Source organism: Sorghum bicolor, chromosome 7 (assembly GCF_000003195.3).
Source record: "Sorghum bicolor cultivar BTx623 chromosome 7, Sorghum_bicolor_NCBIv3, whole genome shotgun sequence".
In the NCBI taxonomy this organism is placed as follows: Eukaryota; Viridiplantae; Streptophyta; class Magnoliopsida; order Poales; family Poaceae; genus Sorghum; species Sorghum bicolor.
The window spans coordinates 63,364,155-63,379,171 of record NC_012876.2 but is presented as its reverse complement, the minus strand read 5'-3'; the positions used below and the strand labels follow the sequence as shown (position 1 = coordinate 63,379,171).

General features: G+C 43.5%; 2 protein-coding genes across 2 annotated transcripts; both read left to right on the top strand.

The window, feature by feature from the left end:
• Nucleotides 6,501-11,043, top strand: LOC8062437 (probable mitochondrial adenine nucleotide transporter BTL1). The gene is made up of 5 exons (XM_002445814.2): nt 6,501-6,980; nt 8,780-8,874; nt 9,512-9,845; nt 10,059-10,296; nt 10,414-11,043. The coding sequence occupies exons 1-5, from the start codon at nt 6,750-6,752 to the stop codon at nt 10,662-10,664; spliced, it is 1,149 nt and encodes a 382-aa protein (XP_002445859.1). The 5' UTR covers nt 6,501-6,749; the 3' UTR covers nt 10,665-11,043.
• LOC8062436 (exocyst complex component EXO70A1) lies at nt 11,177-14,265 on the top strand. The gene is made up of 2 exons (XM_021465140.1): nt 11,177-12,702; nt 12,798-14,265. The coding sequence occupies exons 1-2, from the start codon at nt 11,914-11,916 to the stop codon at nt 14,097-14,099; spliced, it is 2,091 nt and encodes a 696-aa protein (XP_021320815.1). The 5' UTR covers nt 11,177-11,913; the 3' UTR covers nt 14,100-14,265.

Here is a 15,017-nt window from a genome sequence, read left to right as displayed (position 1 = left end):
CAGGCAAAACATGCGAGCCAGTGGCGGAGCTGAGATGAAAATTTAGGTGGGGCAGGCTAAGAACATAATTTTTTTAATGACATTGTACAAATGCATATAAATATCTAAGTAACGTACATTTAAAGATTAATTAAAATGATACTTTTCATTAAACAAGATTGTGAAATCCAACTATCCAAGAGTTAAAAGATCTATAAATTTGAAGGACAAATGTGTTGCTGTATAATATATGATAATAATATTAAAACAACTGGACACTGAATTACTATTAAAAAACTAATCATGTCTCATCTTCTCGGTGGCGTAAGCAAGTCAACAGCATGCAGCTGGCAAAGAGACGCCGGTGGCCGGTAGCTAGCTGCAGCCTGCAGGCCTGTACCTACGCTAAGGCTCTGTTTAGATTGAGCATCAAAATTTGTTTGGATGTCATATCGGATAGGGTTTTTAGAAACTAATAAAAAAACAAATTACATAGCTCATCAGAAAACTGCAAGACAAATCTATTAAGTATAATTAATCTATCATTAGTACATTGTGGGTTACTGTAACACTTAAGGCTAATCATAGAGTAACTAGGCTTAAAAGATTCGTCTCGTGATTTTCAATCAAACTGTGTAATTAGTTTATTTTTTATCTACATTCCATGCATATATCCAGTAGTATGGTCACGAGTCGTGATGTTTGATGTATCCGGCGGCCTGTGTCATCTAGAATGTGAACAACGCCTTTAAGCGCCTGAGCGTCAGTCGAGCCAGGCAGCCAACCAACCAGGGCCCGACCACCAAGGGGCGCCGACAGTTGGCTGGTGAAACCATCGCAAGGGGCTCGGGCGATCGGCGGGCTGCAGCCAGGGCGTAGCTGCGGCATCGGCCAATTGCCGCGTCAATGTCAAGGGAGCGAGGTTGCTAGGCTGGAGTGATGGACTCTGCAAAGAAGTGAAAACAAACAAAACTCCCTCCCTCCTAAATAAGTGATTATCACCTACTTCGAGAAAGTCAAACAATATTAAATTTAACGGCATAAAGCTAATAATGCTTATATATCAACTACATATCCTGCCATCAACTGAGATGATACTCCAAAGATTAGAGCTAAGGCTAGTTTTAGTGTAGAGTTTCGTTGCATTATTCTTGTATTATATAGAATGAAATAAAACTTGAAACTTTTAATGTAAAATTTTATTCTAAGTGTAAAACTCATAGATAGTTGATAATCTTGTCAAGCGAGTTTTATCTCTATAAAATCCATTTCTTCTCTCTTTTCAATAAAACATTATCATGTTATAAAAAATTGCATATGTGACAGGCTATTAAATACAAATAAAACTCTAGTGAAATTCCCACAACTAGTTTAATTTCTCTCCTAAAGTTTGCTGCCTGTCCCATGATGTTTGGAATTTGCAGATGACAGCTTCCCATGTCTCTATCTTCGTACTCTGTGATTAGTGCTCGAAACGATTAGTCACTTGCTCCTTGGTGAGAAATCTTGTTCAGATTGTTGGAGACGTGCTAGCTTAGTCATAAGTTTCCTACCTCCCGCTTGTAGCCGTCTCTCACAAAATAATACTAGGTTTGTTGTCAAACCAATTTCAATTTATATAGGTAAAAAAGAACTAACATTTATGGCACCAAATAGATATAATATATAAAATATGTTTCGTGATAATTAAATCTGGTAATATTTCTTTTGGTATTATAAACATTAGTACTTTCTTTTATAAACTTAGTAAAACTTAAAATTATTAGACTTAGAACTTCATTGTTTGCGAAGGGACAAGTATAAACTAACTCGTCTAGTGTAAAACAAACTTTGTGCATTATATGTTTTTTTGGAGGTGCTAAACAAGATTTTCCTAGATAAACATGCCAAAGGTAGCAAACATTAGTGCCCTGATACATTTTGAGAAAAAAACATTTATATCACGGAGAGTAATTCTATCTTGGGTTGATAGCCAACCCCTGTGCATTAGTGCCCAAATATTTTTTTAGCTTTGTAATGAGAAAAACATCACGATGAGGAAATTAGGGTAATTTGTCTTTTAGAAGAACGGTTGTTAGACCGGCTTTATTATCAGCCTCGGCCCTTGGGTATACACATGAAAGCTACTCATGGTACAGTATGTTGGCATGGCAGTGCCTGACCATATTAAGAGTTTCACCATTGTTTGTACAGTGGAGAAAATACAAAGGAAATATGGTGGAATATGTTAGAGCACTTGCAACAACCGTAGCTCTTGATCAAGAGCTAGCTTTCTTATCTCTTGTAATAAAATATTGAAAAAATGTTTAAAGATAACTTATAAGTCATCCAGTGCGAGTGCCCTTAAGATCATGTTGTAGGTGATATATGCTTAGCAACTATATTCCCAAAACAGAACAATAATGTAAATCTATATTTTATAATGTAATTGTAGTACGAATATATAAATATTTTGGGAACAAAAACATAATTGTTCCTAGAGCTTACGTTCTCGGAACAAGGAACATGTGTTACATGTACATACTCCGCGTTTATGGCTGCTAAGGCCCTGTTTAGTTCTCTACCCAAAAAATTTTCATCCATCCCATAATCTTTGGATACATGCATGAAATATTAAATGTAGATAAAAAAATAAACTAATTACACAGTTTGGTTGAAAATCACGAGACGAATCTTTTAAGTCTAGTTAGTCCATGATTAGCCTTAAGTGCTACAATAACCCACATGTGCTAATGATAGATTAATTATACTTAATAGATTTGTGTTGCAGCTTCCAGACGAGCTATGTAATTTGTTTTTTTATTAGTTTCTAAAACTCTCTCCCGACATCCTTTCGACATATTCGATGTAACACCTAAAAAATTTTCATTTTTAATATAAAGAGACCATTAGAAAAGTGCTGATGTGCGACTTCACTTTTGGTTCTGGTGTTGAGCGCCTAGCCGTTGTGGTAGCGCAAGAATGTAATATTGGTAGACTTGTAATAACTGCTGCTGCAGTTCCAAAAAAAATGTAATTCTCATTCTGGGAGAAGTCAACTAAATTTAAATTTACTAAATTTAATATTTATAACACCCTATAATATCCTTAAAGTAATTATGATATATATTTTTATAATAAAATTATTTGAAAATATAAATATTGATACTATTTTTTATAAATTTGATCAAACTTAAGAAAGTTTAATACATATTGAAACTAGAATTGCATTATTCTTAGGACAGTGGAAGTAGTAAAGAGTTGGCAGGCTGTTTCATTTTTTATTAGTCGCTTGAATAAGATATTAGATCTTGTTTGGATCCATACAACTAATTAATACTTAGCTACTAATAATTAGCTCCTTTTGATTCAAACGGACCTAGCTAATTGGTAGTTGAATATCCAACTAACTAATATCTTACTAGTTTTATCAACAAAAAAAAAAAACTAACATCTTACTAGTGGAGCCAAACGAGTATTAAGAGCAACTCCAAGAGCTTGGCTAAAATTAGTAGCCAAATTCTACTGTTGAGCTATTTTGTAAAATAGAAAACTTTTTTAAAAAAGAAAAAGTCTGCAACAGTCTTGCTATTTTACAAAATCGGATGCTAGTGTCAGTGGTTGGCTATATATGGCCACCGAAAATCAAGGGATAGCCAACTTTCTATTTTATAAACCAGATAGCACATCTGTTGGAGCCTACTTTTTACTATGCAAATTCTAAAATAGCCTCCACAATAAAAATAGTCAAGCCCTTGGAGTTGCTCTAATAATAGCAGAAGTTGGTAGCTAATATTAGTTATGAGCTATTAGCTAGCTTAGTGTATATAGTAGTTGCGCATGTCTTTTGTGAACTGGATTGAAGTATGTGTTTCCTTTTTACGCATGTCTTTTGTGAACAGGACTGAAGTATGTGTTTCCTTTTTAAAATTTAAATTATGGAAATGGGGTGTTACCTCGCTTGAAAAGAATATATATATATAGTATAAGTAATTGTGATATATGAGAACTTTGAACTATTCGAGTCATAAAATGTTATTTAAACGGGTGGTAGATTGTAAATAATGTGAATATAAGTCCACCGGGTTGACAAACGCGTCAATTGAATTCTCAAAGTCAATAGTATACCCTTGTATTTTTGGAACACACTAATATTCTATAAAGAAAAGCAAAAATTTTTGCAATATTTGATAGGGTAACGATTCTGTAGCGGTCCGATTTATACAAAACTCAATCTTGTGAGAGGGGTGGGTTCTACTGTCAACTGGCTGCTGCGAAGGACGATGGTCCAGCCATACAGCATAGGGGAGGGCCAGCAAGTTTCACGAAGACGACGACGTGAAAGCGCGTTGGGCCAAGTAAAAGCCCATATAGCAAATTGCAACGATGCCGTGGGCCACTTTGATCTTGGGCTGGTTTGACACGTCTATTTGAATGGGCCTCCCGATTTGTGCTATCCTATCTGTACAAGTGAAAAATTCTCAAAAAAAAAAAAGTGACAAGTGAAGAACAAAATGATGTGGGTCATGCCCGTATTTGGCGCTGGATCCTCATCCTACCTGCAGTGTATTATTGGTGGACCCAAAAGGTCATCGCCTCGGGAAAATGACCCTGTTTTTGTGCCCTAAGGGCACTCACAATGCAGACTCTATCATAGAGTCTAAAGTTATTTATTACCTCGAACAATGTGGACTTGGAGTCTAAATAAGACTTGGAGTCTTATTTTTTCTACCTTTTTCTTCAATAAATATACTGCCACATCAGCAAAATACCATAAATAATATGTAATTAATTGTCTTGAACTCTGTGATAAAGTCTTGCATTAGGAGTGCCCTAAACCCTCACCTTCTTGCCTATTTCCCACGTCCCTATGACAGACCCAAGAAGATAAACCACAGGCACCTGTCCCTCTCGAGAGAAAGGCCACCCATCGAGAGCGAGGATCCGAGTGACCAAAACGACAATAGTCACAATACGTTTTCTCAAGCGTGACAAACACGCACGGAAACTCCCAATTCTCAGCAAAACAAATATCCACCGTCTATTTACGCACACCAAAAGCACGTGAGAGAAAAAAAAAACGAACAAAGCAACAATGGTCAACGCGCAAAAAAAAACCTCTACGTGTGTTGAAAGCAAGTTTTTTTTTATTTGAAAGAACAGGTTACCTGACTATACGTTAATAAGAGCAAAGGTAATAATACAGCCTATTGCTAACTGTGTAAAATTTACAACCAGTCTATAAGTTTACTTATATACTTATAGTTTGTCGGCTTATAGTTCATTTGTCTGTTTCATAAAATTTTTTGGTTCTTGTGTATAAGCAAACTATAAACTTACAGCTCGCTTTTCTTCTCTTTTCTCTTCTCTCTCCTCCATGTCAGCATACAATCCACTAATAGCTCCTTATTATACTTGCTCTAAGAAGTTAGAAGAATAATGTTAGATTACAAGCGCCAGTATCGCTGCCTGTTGTAGGCGAGGGGTGCGAAGGCCATGAAATAGTACCTAATTACTCACTAATGGCATGTCTACCAAAAAGAGGGTTGATGATCTTTTGTCCCGCCATCGACCATGTGAAACATTCGGTCCCTGATCTTAGCAAAGATCGTCTGTGCCAGCCTTGAGCCCTTGGAAATTATAGCGTTTCTTTATTTCCACATGCACCGTAGAGTTGTATGGAGATCATATGAGCCATGCTTGTGCCCTTGCTAATCATATTGTAGAACCAGTCTCTTCCATATCGTGTCGTCATTTGAGAGGGGTGCAAATTCCAACATCCACTCCAAGTGGAAACAAGACACCAGGTTTATCGTGAGAATGGACACTCAATGAAGAGGTGCACAAACGGTCTCTAGATTCCTCTCAGTGCACAAAAGTAGTTGTTTTTCTATCCGCATAGTTTTAGGCGGGCCGCTCTCTAGGCCGTGTTTAGTTCTTCACCGAAAAGGTTTCGTGCACTGTAGTATTTTCGTTTGTTTGTGGTAATTATTGTCCAACCATGGACTAACTAGGCTCAAAAGATTCGTCTCGTCAATTCCGACCAAACTGTGCAATTAGTTTTTATTTTCGTCTATATTTAATACTCTATGCATACGTCTAAAGATTCGATGTGATAGAGAATCTTGAAAATTTTTTAGTTTTAAGGTGAAAGTAAACAAAGCCCTAGAGTCTCTCTTGTAGTAGCAGACTAGCAGCCATAGGAACATTTTGCATTTTTGAGGTGCCCAAACTTGAGTAGGGAAGTTTGATGTTACCTGGCTAGTGAATTAGATGTAGGCAGAGCTGGCCCAATTACTGTCCCGAGGCTTCAAGCGTCGAGATTATTTCGAATTGGAAGCAAAATTCAGCGTCGAGATTATTTCGAATTGAAAGCAAAATTCAAAATCATTTCAAATTTACACGAAAAAATGAGAAAAAAAAACGAATAAGTACCCCACCCACCCACCCTCCCGTCTCCATTACAGATTTACACGTGCACTGTCGTCGTATAGTACGCTACCCCCCGTGAAGCCGTTGCCGTCGCATCTGAGCGCTTTTACACAGAATCCCTTCTTCGGCGCCCGCCACCACCACCCTTTTCGCAATTTCGCCTCCTCCGGTCCGCTCCGCTCCTCCCTCCCCTCCCCTTCCCTACAAAAGCCGCGAGAAGCGGCGGGGACGAGGAGGAGACCGGCCGACCGCTCGAGTGCCCGACCCCCCCTTACCCCTATTGCGCTTGCCGCTTGGGGCCCCCCCTCCCGTTCGGCGCATTCGCGTTCCGCACCCGCAAGGAGGCCGGAGCAGCAGCCATGGGCGTGGAGGAGGCGGGGCGCGCCGCCACCGGCAAGAAGCTGGCGCTGGCGAGCATCGGCTTCGCGGACGTCCGCGTGGGCGCCGCCGTGCCCGGGGGTGCCGGCGTGTACAAGGACGGCTTGCTCGTCGTGGGCCTGCCCGTGCCCAAGGACGACGGCCTCGACGCCGCCGCCCGCGTCGTCGGGGACCTCGCCGCCAGGCTGCCCGACGTTGGCGCCGCCGCTAGGGTGAGTAACTGGTCTCGTCTGCAGATCTCGGTTTCTTCATGCTTGGTGTTATGCTCTGGAATCTGGATGGATGTGTTGTGAGTGCGATGGAGGCTGGCTTAGTTTTTTCACTGAGCATGTGGATGTGGATTGGAACGATTTCGCGTTTCGGATGGGTTCGGCACACGGGTAAGCGGCAGAGGCGGGAGTTTCGCTTTCTTATTCAAGGCGTGGTGCCTGTTTGCTGATTTGCTCCCATGGGGATTAGGATTTGTGGGCGATTTGAATTTTTTTAATCAGTTTTGCTGTAAAGGCGATACCTTTTTTGTATTATTCAATTCATTCATTGTTGTTACCTGATGCATATTCTGTGGATGATTCAACCGGCAAACGGTCCCTCGTGCTTGAAGGTTCATGCTGCGATCTAGTAACTGGTTGATGAAGAAATTTCAAACTACTACTTATTCGATCTGTTAAAATATTGTGACCATGATGTTTGTAGCTTACTTTGGATCTTTATCCAGGGATCCTCGTCCTCCTCTATATATATAGATAATATGCAAGCCACGTCATTATCTGTTTCAATAGTAGTTGATTAGCTGACTGTTTAACAGTTGGTGGTCGTTGGGCAGTTTCGTACTGGCTTGCGATCTAGGCGGGCATCCCAAATTGTTGCTGGAAGTATAGTTAATTCAGATCAGTATTTTCTTTTTGTCTATATAGAACAGATGAAGTTAAGGGGTTCTAAAGGTAGGATAATGTTGATGTGTGCATGGGTCCCATTGCCATGTGCCCGGTGTCCCATGCCTGCTGGATGTTTTTTTGTACTTATCTTAGGTAGATATTTCTTGAGAAGCAGACCTGGTGCTGACTGCTGACCAGTTGAAAGCTATAGATGCACTGTAGCTATACCCATTGAGTAGAATTTTGCCTTCTATTTGGAATTCCTTTGGACTTAAAAAGCTGTGGAGGTGTAGGGAAGCTTCCGACAGATGCTGCTGTTTTGTATCATTAGCTATTTTTCAATTTGATTAAAGCAAGTAGTGACATACTCAGTACCTGCTTATATGCCTTGGTGAGTAAATTTAATTGCTACCACAATTTTCTTTCTGTTATGTTTGTGTGATATGATCCTTTCAGAAACGACACAAAAATTTGTCGTTTGAAACCCAAGACTTTTCTTGGTTTTTATGGATCTACCCCGTGGTGAATATACCTGTCTTTTAGTTAAGTTCCCTTGTTTTCCTTTCCCTGTCCACTTCCAACTTTCAAGTTGGACCAATATTGTTAAGCAACTACAATCCAACCTTCCCAGCTATTTGTGATGTTGCTGTTGCCTAGGAACTTTCATGCCACCAGCTAGGCAACAACCCATTGAGCTGCAGTATAAATGTGTAATCATTACCCATTCACAAAATAGTCTTAAACACTATTTTGATCTTTAATGACAGCAGCAAAGCTAAGAGCACTCACAATGCAAGACTCTATCACAGAGTCCAAGACAATTAGTTACATACTATTTATGGTATTTTGCTGATGTGGCAGCATATTTATTGAAGAAAGAGGTAGAAAAAATAAGACTCCAAGTCTTATTTAGACTCTAAGTCTACATTATTCGAGGTAATAAATAACTTTAGACTCTATGATAGAGTCTGCATTGTGAGTGCCCTAATGATATGTGCAGATGCTTAGGACTATTTCAGAGTTGGAACTTCCTGAAATAGTGTTTTCAGTGATCTGAGTTTCTTATGAGTTTTTCAAATCTTGCCAAATGCTGATGGAGTTACCAGACATTGATCTAAGACTTGTACCTAATGCAGACTTTTCTGAGGAATAGAGAAGTCGCAGAATTCGTGAGTGGAGCATTGGCTGGTGCAATGACTAAGGCTGTTCTTGCTCCCTTAGAAACTATCAGGTACTTTTTGCTCTCCAGATTTGTCTATTCATAGTTCTAAATCTGGTGTCTTGCTATTTCAAAATATATTAGTTTGGTTGCATGAGAAAGTTTGCCCCCCACACTGGGAAATGAGTTTGTTTACAATTTTCATCGATCTGCCTATTATATTATGATAGATTGTCTCCAACAACCGTTACCCAAAATACAAGACCCATTTCAAGTTTAGGTAGCGCTAGGCAAAGGGTTCCATACTCATTTTTAATCTTCTCCAACAACAAGACCCAAAAGAGAACTCTCCCTGCAAATGGGTCTCGAAGAGAGAGAATACTCATATTTGGGTTATCTCTCTCTGAATACCTAAAATGGGTCTTCCATATAGGTAGTCTGTTGGAGGCTATAGGTATTACGTTGAAAACTCATTTTAGGTTTGGGTCTCCTGATGGGTTGCCTATTGGAGACAGCGTATATATCTTTCGGTGAAGTGATACCCACTTGCTATTCTAATTGAAATAATTTACTAACCAAGCCCATTTAGCTAAATGATATACAATTATTTTGTTGTCTGTTGACATTGATTTGGATAAATATCAAAAGTGCTCTTTCTACTTATAAAAGAGTATCTACAAGTAATCTGATATGCTTTGATTGATTTCAGGACAAGAATGGTTGTAGGTGTAGGATCAAAACATATTTTTGGTAGCTTTGTGGAGATTGTTGAACATAATGGCTGGCAAGGACTCTGGGCAGGTAATACAATAAATATGCTCCGGATTATCCCAACTCAAGCAATTGAGCTCGGGACATTTGAATGTGTCAAAAGGACTATGGCATCAGCACAAGAGAAATGGAAAGAGGATGGATGCCCAAAGATACAACTTGGCAATTTGAAAATTGAGCTGCCATTTCACTTACTATCGCCAATTGCAATTGGAGGTGCGGCAGCTGGAATAGCTAGCACTTTAGTGTGCCATCCTCTTGAGGTTCTTAAGGTACTTCAGAGCTAAATCTGCATGTTGAATATCTGTCGGCATTATTCATGGAATGTTATGTTCCTTTTCTTTATTTCCTTTTTGGGGTTTGGTTCGTATTTCCAACTTCTATTGCCTATTCCAAATAAATGGCAAACCGGCAAACTTTATAGAACTTTGTGAAGCTTCTTATTCAATTTATTGATTACCTTTTTACTATTCTTCTTGTTGCAGGATCGCATGACTGTTAATCGTCAGGCTTATCCTAGTATTGCCATTGCCATCAACAAGATCTACCGGACTGATGGACTTGGTGGTCTTTATGCTGGCCTCTGCCCAACGTTGGTTGGCATGCTTCCATATAGCACATGCTACTATTTCATGTACGAGACCATCAAGACTTCCTACTGCCGTGCACATAAAAAGAAATCTTTGAACCGTCCTGAGCTGCTGATCATTGGGGCTCTTTCAGGTCAGATTCAGTTACATGTAAAGTGTTACATCCAATTAATTAAATTTCTTGAAACAAATTAGGAAATGTTATATTCCAAGTTAGGTGTCTTGTCTCATAGTTGTTTGAACCTTCTAGGTCTAACTGCAAGCACAATCAGCTTCCCTCTAGAAGTGGCAAGAAAGCGGCTAATGGTGGGATCCCTACAAGGGAAGTGCCCACCCCACATGATTGCAGCATTAGCTGAGGTGGTCCAAGAGGAGGGCGTCAAGGGTCTTTTCCGAGGTTGGGCGGCGAGCTCCCTGAAGGTCATGCCGACGTCTGGTGTCACCTGGATGTTTTATGAGGCATGGAAGGAGCTTCTTTTGGGTTCACGGCTCCATGCCTAAGCAGGAACCTGACGAAGTCAGGCTCTTGCATTGTTACAGAATAAATTTGTTGTGCTGTGTGGGATTTTCAACATTTTTTTCTCCTTAAAAAATCCCACACATGCCAACCATTTAGGAGAGAAGAAGGCCATCTTGTGCTGGTTGCACTCATGATTAGCAGTATTAGTCAATTGGCCTTTGCTAACCTGGATTATCTAACTACTAGCAACTCTGAGCAGAGTCAACCCGGACTGGGTATGCATTGGCCCCAGGCATTGTTATTGTGAAATTTGTCTACTAATGAAAGGACTATTTCATAGTTCTGAGATGAGCATGTTCACTTGGGCTTATCTGTTGAATCTGTCGGTCATTCAGTAGTGTTTCTCTCTCAAAAAAAAAACAGTGAACAGTACTTTCAGCTTTCAGCCATGACTTATCAGCCATGTTTTATGAGTGGAGCGTTTATCCGGTTCATAATGAGTCAATGTTATGTTCCCTCTGTTTTAAATTACAAGTCATTTTGACTGTTTTGGTTCATCCATTTTGTTATGTATTTAGACATTATTATATCTAAATGCATAGCAAAATGAATATACCAAAAAAGTTAAAACGATTTATAATTTGGAACAGAGAAAGTACAATATTATACATCCACTGGTCCAAAATGAGTGCTGTTGTGGAATATGTGCAAATAAACGTTGTTCTAACTTCTCATACGAGGACTATATTAACATTAGTGTATGATATCAATGTTCCAATTATAGTTCCCTTTAGCTTTGTACTAAGTAACTTCTCTAGGGTTAGTCAAGTTTTGAAAAATATATATTAACATCTACAAGTTTGAAAAGATGCACTAGCAAGAAATATTTCATGGAGAGTTTAACAAAATTAATTTGATGTTGTAGATGTTGAAGCTGGAGAGTTTTATTACTAATAAGACAAGGGGGTCCTGGCTGTCAAGTAAATCAGACCAAATTTCCTTTGGATGTATTCCAAAATCCCAGAGCCTTGTATCGAACCACAGTTGGACAAATGTAAAATGCTCGCTTTCTTTTTCACAACTACTGTATTTTGCAACAATGAGTTGCAATCTCCAAAGATGGCCATTTGTCCTAAGTGGCAGCTAAGCTCCAAGATTTTTGCTCTCACCAAAGCAAACTTGTCCTAATCAGTAATCACCATACTGTGGTTACACAAGGCAGGCGCCAATCGCGAGAGAGACGTCGTCATACACGCGTGTTTAGGCTCAAACACCGGCCGGCCGCCGGCCATGCGCCCCAACGCGTCAACGCCGGCGACCGGCGATGCCGACGGCGACACGGGCGCCACTGCCCTTGCAAAGCTCCATGCTTCGCGAGCTGCCATCGTCTCGGTGCTTTCAGCCGCGGCCGAGGCTGAGGTCGAAATCGACGCCATCGGTGACCGCCTGGACGAGCTCCTGTCCAGCGCCTCGCCGTCGTCCTCCCACAACCTCCAGTCCCAAGCCGTGGCGGCACGAGCGCTGAGCGCGCGCATCGACCGCGCCGTCGCGCCGGCCGAGCCCCTCCTCGCGGCGTTCCGCCGCGTGTCCTCGCTCGCCGTGGAGGCCGCGCCACCCGCGAACCCGGGCGACACCGAGAGCGCGGTCGCGTTCGTCGACCGCGTGGACCAGCTGCGGGACGCCATCGAGGACGTGGTGGCGCGCGGAGAAGAGGCAGTCCGGAGGGTGGAGGAGGCGGTCGGCTTCCTGGGCCGGACCAAGGCCGCCGGCCGCGGCCGCGTCCGGAGGCTGACCGAGGCCGCCGCGGCGCTGCGCGCGGTGTACGAGACGGAAGCCGAGGAGATGCGCTTCGAGGGCCCGCTCGACGATGCTCTCCTCGGCCTCCAGGAGCTATTCGAGGCGCTGCTCCTCAGACTGAAGCACCCGGCGCCCGTGGACGACGACGTCGTCGCCGGCGCCGACGGAGACACGGCCGGGTACGAGCTGGGCACTGACGACGTGGTGGAGGCCGCCGCAAGGATGGCCAGGACGCTCGCCGGCAACGACTGCTTGGATATCTGCCTCGACATCTACGTCACGGTAATTCATTTTCCTAACCTCTACAGCCTAGCTCTTTCTTGCTGTGACAGTTGCGATGTGAGTAACTGAAATAACGGTGGGGTGACGTCACTCAGACGAGGTACAGGAGAGCAGCCAAGGCGATGATGCGGCTGAACCCGGCGTATCTCAAGTCGTACACGCCGGAGGAGATCGACGCCATGGAGTGGGAGTCGCTGGAATCGGCGATGGCGCTATGGAGCCCGCATTTCCACGTGGCTATCGCCTCCGTGCTCGTCGCGGAGCGGCGGCTCTGCGCGCGCGTGCTCGAGCCCCTGCCGCCGGCGGTCTGGCCCGAGTGCTTCGCCAAGATCGCCGCCCGCATCGTCGCGGCGTTCTTCCGCTTCGCGGACGGCGTGTCCGCCGCGGCGCGCGAGCCGCAGAGGCTGTTCAAGCTGCTCGACATGCTCGACGCGGTGGTCCTGGAGAGGGAGCGCCTGGACGAGCTCTTCACCAGCGAGTCGGCCACGCTGGTCGCCATCCGCGAGCGCACGCGCGAGGTGGAGCGCGCGCTGGCGCGCGCCGCGTCCGGCGTGTTCTTCGAGTTCGGTCTCCGCATCGAGACGCTCTACGTCACCGGCGCCGGCGGCGCCGACGCCGGGCACGTGCCCAAGATCGTGCGGTACGCCGTGAACTACCTCAAGTGCCTCGCGTCCGACGACTACCGCGCGCTCATGGACACCGCGCTGCGCGCGGATCTGGACGGCGGCGACGAGGGCGAGGGCGAGGGCGGTGGCCGCGCCCCGCTCGCCGAGGCGGCGGCGAGCGTGCTGGAGGCGCTGCACCGGCACGTCGAGGCGGCGCGCCGGGTGTGCTCGGACACGGTGGCGTCGCACGTCATGGCCATGAACGCGTACTGGTACATCTACATGCGCTCCAGGGGCTCGGAGCTGGCGAAGCTGGTGGGCGAGGACGCCATGCGGCGCCGGTACAAGGCGGCGGCCGAGGAGGCGGCGTGGGAGTACCAGGACGTGGTGTGGACCCCGCTGGTCCGGCTCGTCAGCGGCAGCAGCTCCGGGGCGCCCAAGACCTGGTCGCCGGACGACGCGCGGGAGAAGGCGGTGGCGTTCGCTGACAAGCTCGAGGAGCGGGTGAGGCGGCACGGGGCCGAGTACAAGATACCGGACGGCGACCTCCGGGGACAGATCAAGGTCGCGGCGGCCAAGGCGGTGCGCGGCGCGTACGCCGGGTTCCTGAAGGCCAACGACAAGGCCCTGGCTGGCGGCCGGAAGCAACTGCTGCCGCTGGACATCATCGAGGGAATGGTCGGGCAGGTGTTCGACGAAATGGGCGATGGAGCCGCCGGCAGCGTCGGCCGGGCGAGGAGCCGGCGGGAGTCGAGGAGCAGCGGCAATCTGGAGGGCTTCTACGCCGTCTAAAAATAGTGAATTGCATACTTCTGTTATTACGTAGGAGTACTTGAGTTTCTGTGTTGAACCAACAAAGTTGTGTTATTAAATCTTCAAAGATAATGTGATCCATCAAAATCTACTTTACCACAGTATGTACTTGAAAACTAGATAAATTTAAAACCTTGGAAATATATTTCTGAAATTTGTAGTATTATATATATTGTTGGCCGAAGTTAAACTAGGGGCTAAATTCGTTTGGATCCACCAATTAACTATTCTTTCTTAGATTTGTCCTAAGTTAAACTTTTTAAAATTTGATCAAATTTCTTGAAAAAATATGAAGACTTATCATATCAAATTAGTATCATTATATTTATCATAGAATATTTTTTCATATGATGCTCATTTTATAACATAGATATTGTTATTCTTTTGTATAAAGTTAGTTATTGCCACGGATTTTAGGAATTGATATATTTGGGAACGGAGAGAGTAACTACTACTAATAAGGGCACTCACAATGCAAGACTCTATCATGGAGTCCAAGACAATTAATTACATGTTATTTATGGTATTTTGCTGATGTGGCAGCATATTTATTGAAGAAAGAGGTATAAAAAATAAGACTCCAAGTCTTATTTAGACTCTAAATCTACATTGTTCGAGGTAATAAATAACCTTTAACTCTATGATAGAGTTTGCATTGTGAGTGCCCTAAGGCTAGTCTCAATGCATGTTTCATGAAAAAAAATAGGGTGTCACATAAACAAAATTGCTGACTTGGCAGGGCCATTAAATGAAGGAGTTTCATCAGATGAGAGAGGAGTTTCAACTCTTGTGGTTCGGTTACCTAGTTTATAGTCTTGGTAACTGTGCCATGAAACTATGCATTGAGACTGGCTTAACTACTGCTAATAGCTAATTGTTAGTTGGATGGTAGGTAAT